Raw genomic sequence first — 17,544 nt, 5'->3', positions numbered from 1 at the left:
CAAAAGCTTCGTTCACATAGTAAAGAATTGCTAGCTCTGTAACTCACAACTCAACGAATGACACTCAAATTTTGGTGCGTATTAAAAACATAAAATTGGAAAAGTAATTTTTGACGAAAATCGTGATCATGCCCCTTTAAACAAAATAAATTCATCAACATTGTTGAAGTGTTTCCAAAATATTTCTACATTGCACACATCCTTTGATACGTGTTGGTTCGGATTTAGAGAATTTTTCTCCCTTAAAGTTTGAAAAGTGAATAACTAGTTAGTGATTACAAGATGCGTTGTGAATCAATGTTAACCACGGAAACAATGAGTTTTAACGCGACACATATAGTGTTTCCGTGATGGCGTTACGATTAATTTACACAAAAGTTTAAAATTATTTTAAAAAACAACAACAACAACAAAAATTGTGGGAAGACATACAGTAGAAACAAATGAATATAAAAAAGTTTTGCATTCAATCAAGATTTTATGCCGAACCTGTCATTTCAAGATGAAATGATTCAAGTACATGTATATACATAACAACATGTACTTCTATTTAACCAATCATACAACAAGGTAAAAATTCCGATATTTTGAACAGTTGCTTAACTAATATGAAAATATTGTAAATGATTGATGATTTTTAGAACGGACAGACCATAATTACATGCACAATTAAAAGGACTTAGACACGATTTGAGCTCAAAATTTTAAATTTTATTTTTCTGTTTTAATGTTTAGAATGATTAATATGGGTATTTCAAATGCCTTGTCAAAATTCGAAAGTAAAATTTTGAGTTACAAGTAAGATACTGAGTTTGATATTCTTTGTTTTGTAAACAAAACTTGATTCTTTTCTTACATTTGTGTCTTATTGACATAAGTTTCAATCAAATGTTGCTTTTTCTGTTGATAATTTTATTTAAAAACAAATTGAATCAGTATATCTTGTTTGCCACGAATCATGCACTTTGTCAAAAGAAATGGTAATTCCTTACTTTACATTATTTGTAAACAAATATAGGACTCGAGCTTTGTTTACATAACAATGAATTCTTACATCTGTATCTCTCTTATATAACCTGAATTCTAGCATTCAAATTTTGGTGAATCACTCAAATAGCATAGGTACCGTAAACAATTTTAAACATAAAAATAAAAAATAAAATTTTGATCTTAACTCGTGTCTAGGTCCCTTAAAGTACATAAGACACGTGTCCTTTGCTGATTTTCAAAAGTTAAAAACTATTACATGACTACTAATATAATATTCTTTTTTACTATACAATTGTCAATTCTTTATCTGTTGATAGACAAACAAATTGATTACTCAGTAATTGAATGCCATGTCTCTCTCTCTCTCTCTCTCTCTCTCTCTCTCTCTCTCTCGCTCTCGCTCTCTCTCTCTCTCTCTCTCTCTCTCTCTCTCTCTCTCTCTCTCTCTCTCTCTCGTTTGTGAAGTATTATAAGATATATCTGAACATGTTGTTGAAATATGACTGTCTGCCTGTCTCGGTAGCGAAGAGACTTTGCCTTGAAATATAAACCACCCTCGAACCTTTTAAAAGTTGTTAAAGATTACATATTTATATATTTAGTTGTTTAAGATTACATATATTTATATATAAATCAGTTATAGTCAGAGTTCCAGATTATAGCAATAAAAAAATGGAAAATAAATTGAGAATATATTATTAGGAAATATATATGTAATGTTTATTCTTTATCTCGGTGTCTTCAACTACGATATATTACTGCGGTATACGAAACAAATATAGAACGGCTTGTTTAACACCTGCTACATCCGGGCAATATCGGCAGTAAGGTCACACAGACGGTGCCGAAATGTTTCGAACCGTTTGCAACAGCTTTGGTAGGACTTTTAAAAAAATTTTGTTGAGTCGTGTTCACTTGAAACATGCACATTTCAACAAAATGCCATTAGTTGACATCCGAATTTAAGTCTAACGGATAACGGACAGGTTGATAATTACAGCTCGAATTTTCTCTAAATGATTTTTCGATGGAGACGGTAATGTAACTAAGAGTAGATCTTTACCATTGGTGTTATGCGTAAGCTTTGTTTGATTAAATGTAGTATCTTTTAAGCTTTGTTTAAAGTTGCATATAATAACCAAGCAGTGTCGATAAACATGTGTTTGAATAAACTCATATAAAGGTAAGTGGTCAATACACAGGTCTACGAAAATCAATGGTAGTTTATTTTTGTCAAAAAGGAAATCAATTCGCTCAGAATTTCCCATGACCTCATGCCTTGGACCCTCTGCTATCAAGTTTTTATTCCAAGTAGATGTAACAGTAAATAACAGCGGATGAAAACAATGACCTTTAAAGGTTGACATCAGAATTAAGATACAGAAAACTGATTTTGCATATTTTGTCATTAGAATTGTATTTTTTAATAGGGCATTGAAAAAATTTATCTATAATAAAAATAATTATTGCTTAATAATTCATGCTTCGATGAAAAACAGCAACAAACAGGGAGAAACGAAATGAGACGGTGAATAGAGAAACTAATACATGTTTCTTACTGAATCTATGAAGGTATTGTTGTGAGGTGCTGTTAATAATTGGATTTAATTTACGTTAGTAGAAAACGTGGCAAGTGGTGAGGGGTAACTTAAAGTTACTACTCACGGAGTTGTCTCAAATAGCCTAGCCAAACGTGGGAATATTTTCTCTATTCCAGGTTCAGTTCACAACTGAGAAACAATAGATCTACAGTAAAACTCGGTTATAGCGAAGTCCCAGGGACCAATGGAATTACTTCGTTATATCCGTAATTCGTTATATCCGTATAACGAATTCGTTATAATATTTATAGCGACTTCGCTATATACATGTTTTCTTTCACCAGACTGTATCTTTTACTAATTGATGCCTAAATCAAAAATACATTACTTTGATACCTTTATTAAACGGATTGTGAATTGAAAAAATATATGAAAATAAATTCATTCAAACTATCATTTAATATTTATTCGTTTGATGAGATATCGGCGCTTCTGATTGGTTGAAAAATTTCTTTGATACCTGCATCAATAAAATTTTTGCCGGATCTACTTTTCTCAACTATAAACACTGTCAACAAAATGTAAAGTTGTGTCTGTTTTATTGTCAGCAAACAAAATACAACTTTATAAACATAAAAACTTGAAAGTTAAACCTTCAAAAATAAACAAAACACATTATTTGATTCACGAAATAGAAAATTAAGCGTGTTCACACGATTTCGTCTGCTTGAGATCAATCAACATTTGCAGCGAGGCTGGCTGTTCCTTTTCCAGGAATATTATAACGAACATATAGGCCTATACACTTTCACGGTAACACTGCTGTTCAAATTTGGTAACGATAAGTTTTAAATTTACACACGTACATGATCGGTCATCAGAATAAGCGTCGTAAAGAAAAGCTATGAGCAATGCATCAACTCCTTCGGCGCATTCCAAGCGGCAGATATACCATTTAAGTACATCACTGGCTATCTAGTCACCACAACATTTACAAAAGTCGCTTATACATACTATTCTTTGTCGACATATCAGCTATTTTCGTCCACGATCGCCTCTCCTTGGATGGTTATGTCCAGTTGCATATTCCAGCGATCTCACATGAAAACTAGTTTTATTACGAGTTTTTCTGCACAGTGAATAATATCACAAGCTATCGCATGTATTTTCCTTTCGTTTTCAATTCAGCCGGTTCAGATTTTAACTCACTATTTGTGTTTAATCCATTAAATTCAGCTCAATAAGCTCTGCATCAGCTGAAGGCGCATCCATTTTGAATATTGTTGCTGTTGTTGTTTTGTATTCATACGCGCCGCTTCATTTACATTATTTACATTTTTGATCAATGACACTTCACATTTTTTAATTTGAAAATGTTTTATTAAATGATAAGAAATGAAGATAATAATTTTTCTATTGATCGACGTATCAAAGAAAAAATTGACCGGAAAACTTTTTCATCAATGCGCTACGCGCATTGATGAAGTTTTCCGGTCAATTTTTTCTTTGATACGTCGATCAATAGAAAAATTATTATCTTCATTTCTTAAATTATGTTAAATGGTAGTGCAAACTTTTTTAAACAGTAAAGAAATTCGTTATAAAAGTGTTAAATTTCGTTAGTTTTCACCTCAACGGGACTCAAAATCAGTTCGTTATATCCGTAAATTCGTTATATCCGTAAATTCGTTATATCCGAATTCGTTATAACCATAAATTTTGCAAAGATTTGTTAAGCATTTTACTGGGGACTCGAAAAAACTTCGCTATATCCGAGAATTCGCTATATCCGTGTTCGTACTAAACGAGTTTTGCTGTATCAGCTGAGCGGAATGCATAACCCGATCTTAATTATACTACAGTATTATTAATGATAATTAACAAATCAGTTGCTGAAGACAAATTGATGAATTTATATTTACATTTAAATCGTTAATTTCAGGGAAGAAGCGAGGTGTGGCCCAGTTGTATGGAATTACCAGGTAGATATTAATTTTGATAATGTTTTAACAGAACAACGTTTTTGTGAATTGACACTGTTTAAAGTATGTCCAAAGATATTTATGCTGCACATATGGACTTATTAAAAAAAAAAAACACTTACTTGTGAAAGAAGTTGAATTCAGATCGATGAAAGTGAAAATTTCCAAGATAACTTCATTCACACTTTATCATTTTTCCCTCATAAAACTTCACAGTAGCGAAAACAGATTCCCTTAGGAGATTTATATTGGGGAATGTTGACATACTTTGTCCATTCAGAAGTAACTCAGAAATCCTCCCACAATTTTTCAACTGAAAAAAATTTGTAAATCCTCATAGACTTTTTATTTTTAGCTGTGTATTGAAACCTGACAAGTTGGGGGGGGGGGGGGTCAAAGGGATAATCTTGGTCTTTTTTTCATATTATTGAATGAACATCGTCTGAACCAAGAGGTTTTTATGAATATTGGATAATTTAAGAAAATATGCGGCAAAAATATCTTGGGACAGACTATAATTAAATCAGTAAAGTATATAACAAAAGTATATACAACAAAAATATATATTTAAAAACAAAGTTTCTATGAAGCCTTTGTATTTATTTTTTAATCTGGTGTAGGTTGAGTGTTGGACAGGCAAGATGTAACACTACATCTGTACAGGCAACAGGCAGCAAGGGTGAAGCGCCACTGTGGAACGAGGAGGACGGGTGGGTGGTGCTGGACCCACCCTCGGACACCGCGGTGGTGGAGAGATTGGCCAAGCAGGAGGACTGGAGCAATGTGCACTACCTGACACGCCCCGACCTCTCCCAGCAGGAGAAACAGTGGTTCAAGGAGGCCTACAAAAGCCCCTACAAACCTTACCCCCCAGAGAAGTTCCTGTTGAAGAGGGGAGGTAAGGCTTTGAGACTGTGGAGAAAATAAATACACTGAAAACCTAATTCTGAAAATGAATTAGAATGAAAACCAAAATTTATGTGTATAAATTTCTTTTAATGTTTTATTTTTCTTTCAAAAACATTTTGTCAAAAAGAATCTAGATTTTAAACACAAATTACTATTGTAAGCATTTAAAGGGTACCTGCAGCCCAGCCGATGTGAAACATATGTTAAAGAGTTTATTTACCAAAATCTAATGCAAAAAACCGCATCGAAATCGGTGCAAAAATAACGGAGTTACGCCTCTTCAAAGTGGCTATTTTTACCTGCTTTGGGAAATCTAATCAAGAGAAAACAGAATTAGGCGATAACGAGGCTTCAGCGGAAGTGACGTCACGAGGTCAACAGGAGGGAAATTTCCTTTCAAAGCTATACAAATTAAATTCGATTTTTCAGCCAAAATGATTGATATAGGTCTGATGTTTTGACTTATCTTGTTATTTTAAGTATCGTAGATCTAGAAATTTGTATCCGTTATTATTTTATTACAATCGGATTTCTTTTAAAAGGATTTAAAAATGTGTTATTCTCGTCGCCTTTTTACCGATGAATACGATATCTTAAAACGCTTACATAGGCAAATTCATGTTCTTTATTCATTTTTTGATTACATAATATCCTTTCACACACGAGTGATCCGAGACAATGACACAGGTAAACAGGTAAACTAACGAAGCCACTGCTCCAGACACACGTGTATCTGGGGTATGTATACACAAGGTACACGAGTCTGGTGAACGAAGAGAGGGTTTCACACCTCTAGGCGGGTAAATTGATTTGTGTATAATTAGCTACTCAATTGTTAAAAGATAAAACAGAGAAATAAATTAGACTGTGTAAAATCAAGCATTCGTCAGCTAAAACATGTGTATAGTCCATCAATCAGTGATCAAAGAATCATGCATGATACTATTAAATAGTAAATCTAATGTTCGAAGTAAATGCCTTTATTGTTACTTATCTAATCACTTCATAATGACTAAATTTATAATTCAGCAATTGAAACCTTTTTTATGTGATCAAGTAATTATTTCGGAAGTAATTACGTTGTTCTTTATAATTTCTTATTTAATAAAGTGCAACGTTCTTTCGAGCGCTATGGTCAGCAATTAAACGCTTTATAACTCCGTATAGCTTAAATTGTAATACTGACAATGAATCATTATGAAATCTGAATAAACTGGAACATTTTGACAAAGGATGTAAATAAATGTAAAATTAAATTCCATTATCGTATTTTTAAAAGAATACGAGACAGACTTAATCATGCAGCCATCTTGGACTTTCGCCTTGATCCGTTTATAATCCCGTGTTTGTTTGTTAAAGAATGCATACTGTTTTGATTGTTATTGGTCCGATATCAATATCATTGAATAATCGGGCGACATCATTTGTAATTTTATGCCTTATACGAGGAATAGACCCCGAGTTACCTTTTACGAAATATCATTATGTATTATCAATATTATTAATCAGTTAATAATGTCACTGAGAAATCATTCGAAAGAATGACAATATTAACAAAATATGTTTCTTATAACAATAATGCTTTGATTAATTGTCATTTTGCTACATATGGTGTGCATTTATATGTAAAATGTGTTACACATTTGACGAAATTCATGAAGCAAACAATTGTCCGAATTCGGCATTTTTGTTCGATAAAATACGGGTTAAGCTCAAACAACAGTATAATTAGTCTTCCAGGGTTGATAAGGAAATAAAACAACAGAAAAAAATGTTCATATATCAATAAAACAATGCAAGAAAACGAACAGTTTTCATACGATATTCTTGTTTCTCATACAGCGGCGTTGACCCCGTGACGTCACAGTTCATCTCGCGCCAAATCGGCTTGATTCAAAACTCGTTCAGGTGTGAAATCGGGTTTTTCCCCAAATATCTCGAAAACTACTTATGCGATCGATGTAAAATTTTCAGGATGATGTTTTTACACATAGATCTCCATTATATCAAAAATTGACCGGCACTGCAGGTACCCTTTAAGATAAAAATAAAAAGATATTTCAGAATTTTGAGCTTATTCATGTGGGACATGTACGGAAGACTTCTCAAGTCCAAGTTTGTTTACTGTTAGATATTTTTTATGGTAAGGTAATATTTTGGTGGATATTGTTTGTATAAGACTCTCACTCTAGCCCCTGATTGTTTACTTGTTGGAAGATGTTTGTATAAGACTCACTTTAGCTCCATTATTGTTTACTATTTGTATACTATTAGGTAATGTTGTGGTGGAATATGTCCGTGTTCCTGTTGGGACAACAAGGCGACAGATGATAGAAAAAAGCTTTGAGGCTCCGGAGGACGAAAAAGACATCGCTCCCTTTGACCTAAAGAAGCAGTGGGCTTGGGCCAATAAAGTTCTGTTTGGACCCCAGAGAGACATGAAGAACTACCCCAGCTATGTCGACCCAGGCACAGTACCCAGGCCCGAGATTGTCCACAAATTTGTTCCCAGATCCTTATTTGATGCCATGGTACCATATAGTGGAGTCACAGGTAAACAGATCCCCCTGACTTCTCCTTCTACTGACGGAGTTATGTAAAGTACCATATAGTGGAGTCACAGGTAAACAGATCCCCCTGACTTCTCCTTCTACTGACCAAGTTATGTAAAGTACCATATAGTGGAGTCACAGGTAAAGAGATCCCCCTGACTTCTCCTTCTACTGACCGAGTTATGTAAAGTACCATATAGTGGAGTCACAGGAAAACAGATCCCCCTGACTTCTCCTTCTACTGACCGAGTTATGTAAAGTACCATATAGTGGAGTCACAGGTAAACAGATCCCCCTGACTTCTCCTTCTACTGACCGAGTTATGTAAAGTACCATATAGTGGAGTCACAGGTAAACAGATCCCCCTGACTTCTCCTTCTACTGACCAAGTTATGTAAAGTACCATATAGTGGAACCACAGGTAAACAGATCCCCCTGACTTCTCCTTCTACTGACGGAGTTATGTAAAGTACCATATAGAGGAGTCACAGGTAAACAGATCCCCCTGACATCTCCTTCTACTGATGGAGTTATGTAAAGTACCATATAGTGGAGTCACAGGTAAACAGATCCCCCTGACTTCTCCTTCTACTGACCGAGTTATGTAAAGTACCATATAGTGGAGTCGCAGGTAAACAGATCCCCCTGACTTCTCCTTCTACTGACCGAGTTATGTAAAGTACCATATATTGGAACCACAGGTAAATAGATCCCCCTGACTTCTCCTTCTACTGACCGAGTTATGTAAAGTACCATATAGTGGAGTCGCAGGTAAACTGATCCCCCTGACTTCTCCTTCTACTGACCGAGTTATGTAAAGTACCATATAGTGGAGTCACAGGTAAACAGATCTCCCTGACTTCTCCTTCTACTGACCAAGTTATGTAAAGTACCATATAGTGGACCCACAGGTAAATAGATCCCCCTGACTTCTCCTTCTACTGACGGAGTTATGTAAAGTACCATATAGTGGAACCACAGGTAAATAGATCCCCCTGACTTCTCCTTCTACTGACGGAGTTATGTAAAGTACCATATAGTGGAACCACAGGTAAATAGATCCCCCTGACTTCTCCTTCTACTGACCGAGTTATGTCAAGTACCATATAGTGGAGTCACAGGTAAACAGATCCCCCTGACTTCTCCTTCTACTGACCGAGTTATGTAAAGTACCATATTGTGGAGTAACAGGTAAACAGATCCCCCTGACTTCTCCTTCTACTGACCGAGTTATGTAAAGTACCATATAGTGGAGTCACAGGTAAACAGATCCCCCTGACTTCTCCTTCTACTGACCGAGTTATGTAAAGTACCATATAGAGGAGTCACAGGTAAACAGATCCCCCTGACTTCTCCTTCTACTGACGGAGTTATGTAAAGTACCATAGAGTGGAACCACAGGTAAATAGATCCCCCTGACTTCTCCTTCTACTGACCGAGTTATGTAAAGTACCATATAGTGGAACCACAGGTAAACAGATCCCCCTGACTTCTCCTTCTACTGACCGAGTTATGTAAAGTACCATATAGTGGAACCACAGGTAAACAGATCCCCCTGACTTCTCCTTCTACTGACCGAGTTATGTAAAGTACCATATAGTGGAACCACAGGTAAACAGATCCCCCTGACTTCTCCTTCTACTGACCGAGTTATGTAAAGTACCATATAGTGGAGTCACAGGTAAACAGATCCCCCTGACTTCTCCTTCTACTGACCGAGTTATGTAAAGTACCATATAGTGGAGTCACAGGTAAACAGATCCCCCTGACTTCTCCTTCTACTGACCGAGTTATGTAAAGTACCATATAGTGGAACCACAGGTAAATAGATCCCCCTGACTTCTCCTTCTACTGACCGAGTTATGTAAAGTACCATATAGTGGAACCACAGGTAAATAGATCCCCCTGACTTCTCCTTCTACTGACCGAGTTATGTAAAGTACCATATAGTGGAGTCACAGGTAAACAGATCCCCCTGACTTCTCCTTCTACTGACCGAGTTATGTAAAGTACCATATTGTGGAGTAACAGGTAAACGATCCCCCTGACTTCTCCTTCTACTGACCGAGTTATGTAAAGTACCATATAGTGGAGTCACAGGTAAACAGATCCCCCTGACTTCTCCTTCTACTGACCGAGTTATGTAAAGTACCATATAGAGGAGTCACAGGTAAACAGATCCCCCTGACTTCTCCTTCTACTGACAGAGTTATGTAAAGTACCATATAGTGGAACCACAGGTAAATAGATCCCCCTGACTTCTCCTTCTACTGACCGAGTTATGTAAAGTACCATATAGTGGAACCACAGGTAAACAGATCCCCCTGACTTCTCCTTCTACTGACCGAGTTATGTCAAGTACCATATAGTGGAACCACAGGTAAACAGATCCCCCTGACTTCTCCTTCTACTGACCGAGTTATGTAAAGTACCATATAGTGGAGTCACAGGTAAACAGATCCCCCTGACTTCTCCTTCTACTGACCGAGTTATGTAAAGTACCATATAGTGGAACCACAGGTAAACAGATCCCCCTGACTTCTACTTCTACTGACCAAGTTATGTAAAGTACCATATAGTGGAGTCACAGGTAAACAGATCCCCCTGACATCTCCTTCTACTGACCGAGTTATGTAAAGTACCATATAGTGGAGTCACAGGTAAACAGATCCCCCTGACTTCTCCTTCTACTGACCAAGTTATGTAAAGTACCTACATTATAGTTATACAGTTTGTTACTGGAAACTATTGCAACACAGGAAAAATGCATTTTTACATGAACATTGTTTTCATTTAAACATTTCATTTCTTTGGTGATTCATGCAGGATATGAAGGTAGGGGCATTGCAGAAAAAATACATAACCCGCATTAGGTGTTTATATAATTTTTTTTCTGCAATGACTGCTACCTTCATAACCCAATAAATCATCAAAGCTTTGTTTTATAGGGGTGCAACGATACACTTGCCTCACGATACGATACATATCACGATACAGACAATACGATACGTATTGTGATACTTTTGATGTGCATTTAAAAAATAACAAATAAACAAATACGCATACTCTGGTATTGTTTAATCTCCAACTTTTAGTTACATCATTTTTTTTTCCACATATTTTTCCTAATCAACTGTAAATATATCAGAATGTCGACATGATATGCACAAGGTAAAAATCTAATGTTGACATCAATATCGTTATTTCAACTTTGACAATTGAATTATTTATGCTCTTATTATAGATGTAATGAATTTTCTAAAAGCAAAATATTTAATGACTAGGATGACCTTTAATTTTAATTGTTTTTTTGCGCATCTAGGAATGTGGCATCAATTTCATGCGACGAGAGTCAAATGCATGGATAATGCCGTTTTATACGAGGTGCAATATGCATGTTGTTTGTTTGTAGGAAAATGTCTGCAAAATAGTGCTTACATGTAGAAACACTCAGTATGGAAACTTTGTTAACCAATTTCGTTTATTCTATAAAACCCAAAATGTTACCATATCGAAGATTTATGGGATGCACTGTAGCAGGGGGCAAAATTAAATAATGCGAAAATAAATAACACCGGAATATAATTTTCAAACTGAATCGGACGGATAAAAATTTTCCGGATCGAAATACGGAACCTCGGTGTAGCCTACAGTATCGTGACATTGAACAGTAGCATATTTTTACCGTGATATACTGTCTTACGGTTTATCGTTGCACCCTTATTGTTTTAACAAATTAATGAATTGATTGTAAAGAGTATTGAAAATTAACTGAATTATTGTTATTGTACATCAGAACGTTAGATAGAAGAAATAGCCAAGCTCTCTTATATTTGAAATTATAGTCTGACATCACCATGATTATTTTCATGCAGTCTGTGATTTTTCTTAGGTTGCTGAGGGTTTCGACCTATCAATAAACTGAAGATTTCAGCCCTGTCAGTTTCTATAGAGCTTTAACTCCCAATCGGGTTTCTTTAGAAAAGAAATTACTCAGTACATGTAGATATGCAACTTAAATTAATGATAATGCATCGGGTTTTATGGTTTGTTATAAAATTGGCTACAATGAGAAATATACATGTAGTATCTGCAAGTATAAATCAATGTATAAAGTTATATTTAAATGTTAATAAGCCTCCAATCATTTCAGGGTTCTATGTGCTGTCCGTGGGCGGTGTGTTTGCTCTGGTTGGTAAGGGCGTGATCGTGTCCACCTATGCCCTCTCCTACTTCTTTTACTTTGGTATTGCATGGGCATTTACCAAACTTCCTCCAGTCAGACGTTTCCTAGACAACAGAGTTCCTCAACTTACCAACGTAAATCAAATAATTTATAGTCCAGAAAAACATGTATTCTGACAGTGTAGTTATTCAATCTGGTGTATCAAAGACAATATTCTTTTAATTTAGGTGACTGATGAAAACTAAATAGAATGTGAAAAGAATAATCACTGAAATGCAATTTGTGTATGAATATTTTACAGAGATTAAATGAGATGTATTACGTGGGCCCTATTCAACAAAAGAAGGATCACATCAGTGCGTGTATAGCAGCCGCCCAACAGACCAAGGACATGATTCAGCAGCTGCCCAAGCTCTACGACGTTCAAATTGTAAGTGTGGGCAGCTTCCTGACAAATTGTAATCACAGGAAAGTCACTGACAAATTATAATTATGGGAAATTCACTGACAAATTGTAATTACGGGAAACTAACAAATTATAATTATGGGAAACTCACTGACAAATTGTAATAATGGGATACTCACTGACAAGTTGTTATTATGGGGAAACTCACTGAAATTGTAATTATGGGAAACCCACTGACAAATTGCAAAAGAAAGCAGCTTTTTGTTCATTGAACATGTAAATGAGGGCAACTTACTGACAAATTGTAAATTTGGGAAACTTTCTTACAAATTGTAAGTGTGGGTACAAAGAAAATTGGCTCTTTATTGAATTTAGAATTGAACAGTTTGTCAGCACAACTACTATGAAAGGGCTGCACAGAAATTTATGAAACATTGTTGATACATGTAACAGGGACATACTGTGTTAAAATACATTTATATGATAAATGTAAGTGAAGATAAATCATGTGTTTTTGCAGGAATTGTGCCCCTTTGTCCACTTTTGAATACTGTATTGAGTTTGCCAGCACAACTCTTATCAAAGTACTAAATTGAAATTTGATGGAACCTTGTAGTTGATGGGGAAAGAATTTTTAGAAGGACATGTTCACAGATAACTTTGATTTGAGAGTTTTTCTAAGAGTTATGATCTATTTATTTAATTATTAATTGTGTTTTATGTACAACTTGCCACTGATAATGTGAAGCGTTGTCAAGTAAGTGCAAGCGTGGTCTATGTGAGCATGCTGAAAATGTTTTATTTTTAGCTCACCTGAGCTGAAATCTCAAGAATATACAGAGAAAATATATACAGAGAAAATATTTAAAAATATTCTGGGGAAGTTTTTGGTCTGAAAAGCAGTAACTTGTGAGAAAGCATGGGTTTTGCTGATTAAAATTTGATCAAACCATGATTCCCTAGAAAAAAGTGGGGCCATAAAGTGGGGGGGGTTATTTAGGAATAGAGTGAAATCTTCTTACAGCTACAACAACAATAGGGGCTTGATATTTACCATATTTTTCGGGGCATAGTCCGGTATTTTTTTTCTCCGATGCACGAGCCCCGGCCTATACCCCTGGATTGGCTTATTGTAGGCTCAAAGTTGAAAAAATTAAACAGTTAAATATAAAATTCACTGTTTTATTCATTGTATTGTTGTAGCAGTTTATTATGAGGGTTGGTTTTTTTTTCATCCGTTTGAACTATTGTTCGATAGTTGTCCCGTTGATAATTTTTGTAATGACATCATGAGTAATAAGATGTATGAGGTATTTATTGCGTAGTAAAAAAAGAAAACGAAACCGGGTAGAATGTAATATGACGGAATTTTTATGAATTCTTCATGTCTGCATTCATGGGAATCGCTGGTCTTGGGTGTAGAATAAATCAAATGCTTTGTGTTTTTACAATTAATTTTCTGTTGGATGAAATTACGGTATTCTGGTGTCATGTGTATATACAAAGGTGTGAAACCCGTGACTAAAACACAGCCTGGACATGCTGGAGGCACGTATTGTACACCGTTACACTTCATTGCATTCACTGTGTTTTTAACATTTCAACTTCTCTGCATAACGGCAAGTTACTTTTTAATTAATTAATGGAAAAGAACAAATTAAATATTTTATATGTGGTATTTCTTTTTCTCATTCATAGCGGTTACGGGGGATAACTCTTTTTGAAAATGAAACCATATGTTGAGCTAATGGACACCATACCTCGTATTTACAAGTAGCTTTCAAAGTATAATTTGATTAAATGAAATTTAGCAGTAAGGTATTACATGTAATAAAATATATAAGATTTGGTCAAATATTATACTTAGTTCTGTCAGACAGAACCACGGAGGTTGGTGTTGCAGTTAAATTTACTCTTTGTAAAATTACGATACACAACGATATACCGATGAATACGGAAGAGACCAATCAGACAAAAAACACAGATATAATTTTAAAAATTGCTTAAAATGTATATGTTAAGCAAATTTAAAAACTTGAATTACTCTTTTGACTTCCTACATCGATATAAAAAAAGTATATACTTAATACGATGACTTCCTTAGTCAGCAGTCACACTTTCACTATAGTAATCATTGATTCAAAATCGGCTTATCCCGAATTTTGTCTGAAAATGAGCAATTTGGCCTGTGCCCCACATCGACATGTGTCCCAAAAAATACGGTACCAATAAAATATGTGGATAGAAATCGGCAGATTTTTGAAAAATTTTAAGCAAGATCTAATGTACTTAGTTGTCAAGATAGTTTGATTTTGATACTGTAATGCAAATTTGATCAGAGTTAAGGCAAGTGTTGCTCAGGTGAGCGATGTGGCCCCTGGGCCTCTTGTTATTAATGGAGAAAAGGCTTTCATCCCAAGTTTATGTCAGTGCCCATACAAACAAACAAAGAATTATAACTTTCACATATTGCACATACAGTCAGTTAGAAAGGACCATATTGGATCTCTCTCGCTGAAAAATATCGAACTATCTTTGTCTGTATGACATTGTTTGAGTAAATGATCATTCTTTTTTTGTTGGCAGGAAAACGTTGATCTTCAGCTGGAGAACAACTACAGAGACCGACTAAAGCAAGCATTTACTGAAGTCAAATCTCGCCTGGTGAGACTGTTCTTACAGTTTACAAAATTATACATTAACAGAGATTTAAAATGGTCTTATATTAAGAGGAGATTTATTGAGGCTCAAACATTTACATTGAATCTTTGTTCTTTGAGTACTTCTGTAATTTTTCCTCTGGAACTTTGTTACTTTTCTCTGAATCTTTGTTATTTTTTCTCAAAACCTTATTTCTTTTTTGTTATTTTTCCTGTTTGTCTTTGTTATTATCCCTCTGAAACTTTGTTTACAGGATTGCCAGGTAGCTTTAGCAGCAACAAAAGCAGAGTTAGAAAAGGATTACATGATCGACTGGATCACAAATCAAGTCGTACAGAACATTACACCTGATCTGGTGAGTACAAACTGCATTCTTCTAATCAGTCCTAACTTACAAACTACACCCTTCTAACCAGTCCTAACTTACACAATCAGTCCTAACTTACACATTACATCCTTTTAATCTGTCCTAACTTACACATCACATCCTTCTAAATACTAGTCCTTTATATTGTAATGGTATTACATTTTGCTGTGTATTCTATTATAGAATTTTGGAATTTTGGCAGAATGCGGCTTCCGCTAAATCAAGTACATCACTAAATGCCATGCATATATGTATAAGAATAGTAACATTCAGAAATAGGCTAATTCAAATCTATGCCAACTTGTTCAAAAACTTAATTCCACCAGATATTGTACACGCCAAATATAATACGTTTTCAGTAACTTACACATTACATCCTTCTAATCAGTCCTAACTTACATACCACATCCTTCTAATCGGTCCTAACTAACATACCACATCCTTCTAATCAGTCCTAACTTACATACCACATCCTTCTAATCAGTCCTAACTTACACATACCACATCCTTCTAATCAGTCCTAACTTACATACCACATCCGTCTAATCAGTCCTAACTTACATACCACATCCTTCTAATCAGTCCTAACTTACATACTACATCCTTCTAATCAGTCCTAACTTACATACCACATCCTTCTAATCAGTCTTAACTCACATTCCATATCCTTTTAATCAGTCCTATCTTACACATTACATCCTTCTAATCAGTCCTAACTTACATACCATATCCTTCTAATCAGTCCTAACTTACACATTACATTCTTCTAATCAGTCCTAACTTACACGCCACATCCTTCTTATCAGTCCTAACTTACATACCATATCCTTTTAATCAGTCCTAACTTACACATTGCATCCTTCTAATCAGTCCTAACTTACATACCACATCCTTCTAATCAGTCCTAACTTACATACCACATCCTTCTTATCAGTCTCTTTGCAGAATTTGATACTTAAGAATGTTATTCTATTGATTAAGTTATTATATTTTCTTTTACCAATTTATTACTAGTACTTTAAGATACAGTGCATGTATTTAGAAGTCTATAAAACCTTAATGCCTTTAAAGCAAATAGCTATTACAGTCTTACAGTTTTAATACCCCAGAATCATTTTGGTTTTGGAGCTCCAAAAGAAATATTGCAACCAAATATGTTCATGTCAACTTTATCAGACCACATTGTACATACCAGTTTAAACTTATGAACCACATCCTACAAATTATTTTTATTTTACAAACCACATCCTACAAGCATCATCCTATAGAGTCCTATCTTACAAACCACACCCTAATAAACACATCCTACAAAATCACCAAATTAATTTTATCATGACATCATACAAATCAGTTTTAATTCATAAACCACATCTTACATACAAACCATGTCCTAATCAGTGCTAATTGATGGGATATAAGCAATGATATGAATTGATGATGATGATGTCTGCTTGTTATTACAGGAGAAGAAGAACATCCAGTCTTGTTTAGCCCAGCTGCAGACTCTGTCAAAATCAGCAAAGATCTAGAGAACATTGTGATATAGCTGGATTTGTGTGGAACTCTTATTTAAGAAATATTGAGGACAGACATGTATGTCAATGCTTTCCTGTTAAAACAAATGTGTACTGATATAAATAAAGCCAGCTTTCCAAATGCTGGATAAAAATTGATTTGTTCTTTGCTATGTTCAACAGAATACGATACATGTTTGCGGTGATATAAAGTTGCAAGTGTATACGCTAAACGCTTATGTCGTAACCAAGTCTATTACTATCACGTAACCAGATGGTTTGTCAAAGCGCTATACCTACGATGAATCAAAGTATTGAAAATACTGAACGCTGGTCATTTTTTTGACAATAATTAAATAACAATTTAACGTTTTAAGTTATGATCCTAACATTGCTGTTCTTAATGATGCCAGCATTTACTGAGATTCGGTCCAGA

General features: G+C 35.0%; 1 protein-coding gene across 1 annotated transcript; it reads left to right on the top strand.

Annotated features, from left to right (window-relative positions):
- Positions 1–1,763: 1,763 nt before the first annotated feature.
- LOC128168784 (ATP synthase F(0) complex subunit B1, mitochondrial-like) lies at positions 1,764–17,267 on the top strand. The gene is made up of 9 exons (XM_052834946.1): positions 1,764–1,867; positions 4,474–4,513; positions 5,134–5,411; positions 7,697–7,975; positions 12,128–12,294; positions 12,462–12,590; positions 15,153–15,230; positions 15,481–15,582; positions 17,058–17,267. The coding sequence occupies exons 1-9, from the start codon at positions 1,840–1,842 to the stop codon at positions 17,121–17,123; spliced, it is 1,167 nt and encodes a 388-aa protein (XP_052690906.1). The 5' UTR covers positions 1,764–1,839; the 3' UTR covers positions 17,124–17,267.
- Positions 17,268–17,544: the final 277 nt, after the last annotated feature.

Source organism: Crassostrea angulata, unplaced genomic scaffold (assembly GCF_025612915.1).
Source record: "Crassostrea angulata isolate pt1a10 unplaced genomic scaffold, ASM2561291v2 HiC_scaffold_47, whole genome shotgun sequence".
Lineage (NCBI taxonomy): Eukaryota > Metazoa > Mollusca > Bivalvia > Ostreida > Ostreidae > Magallana > Magallana angulata.
Note: the sequence above shows the minus strand (reverse complement) of the source record. Positions and strands in the feature narration are given on the sequence as shown.

What these genes read in the sequence shown, in the direction of transcription:
- LOC128168784 (XM_052834946.1), top strand. Translation starts at nt 1,840, where the DNA reads ATGTTTCGAACCGTTTGCAACAGCTTTG. An exon ending in CAGTTGTATGGAATTACCAG is followed by an intron (nt 4,514 to 5,133) that starts GTAGATATTAAT and finishes AATCTGGTGTAG; the next exon opens with GTTGAGTGTTGGACAGGCAA. An exon ending in GAGTTCCTCAACTTACCAAC is followed by an intron (nt 12,295 to 12,461) that starts GTAAATCAAATA and finishes AATATTTTACAG; the next exon opens with AGATTAAATGAGATGTATTA.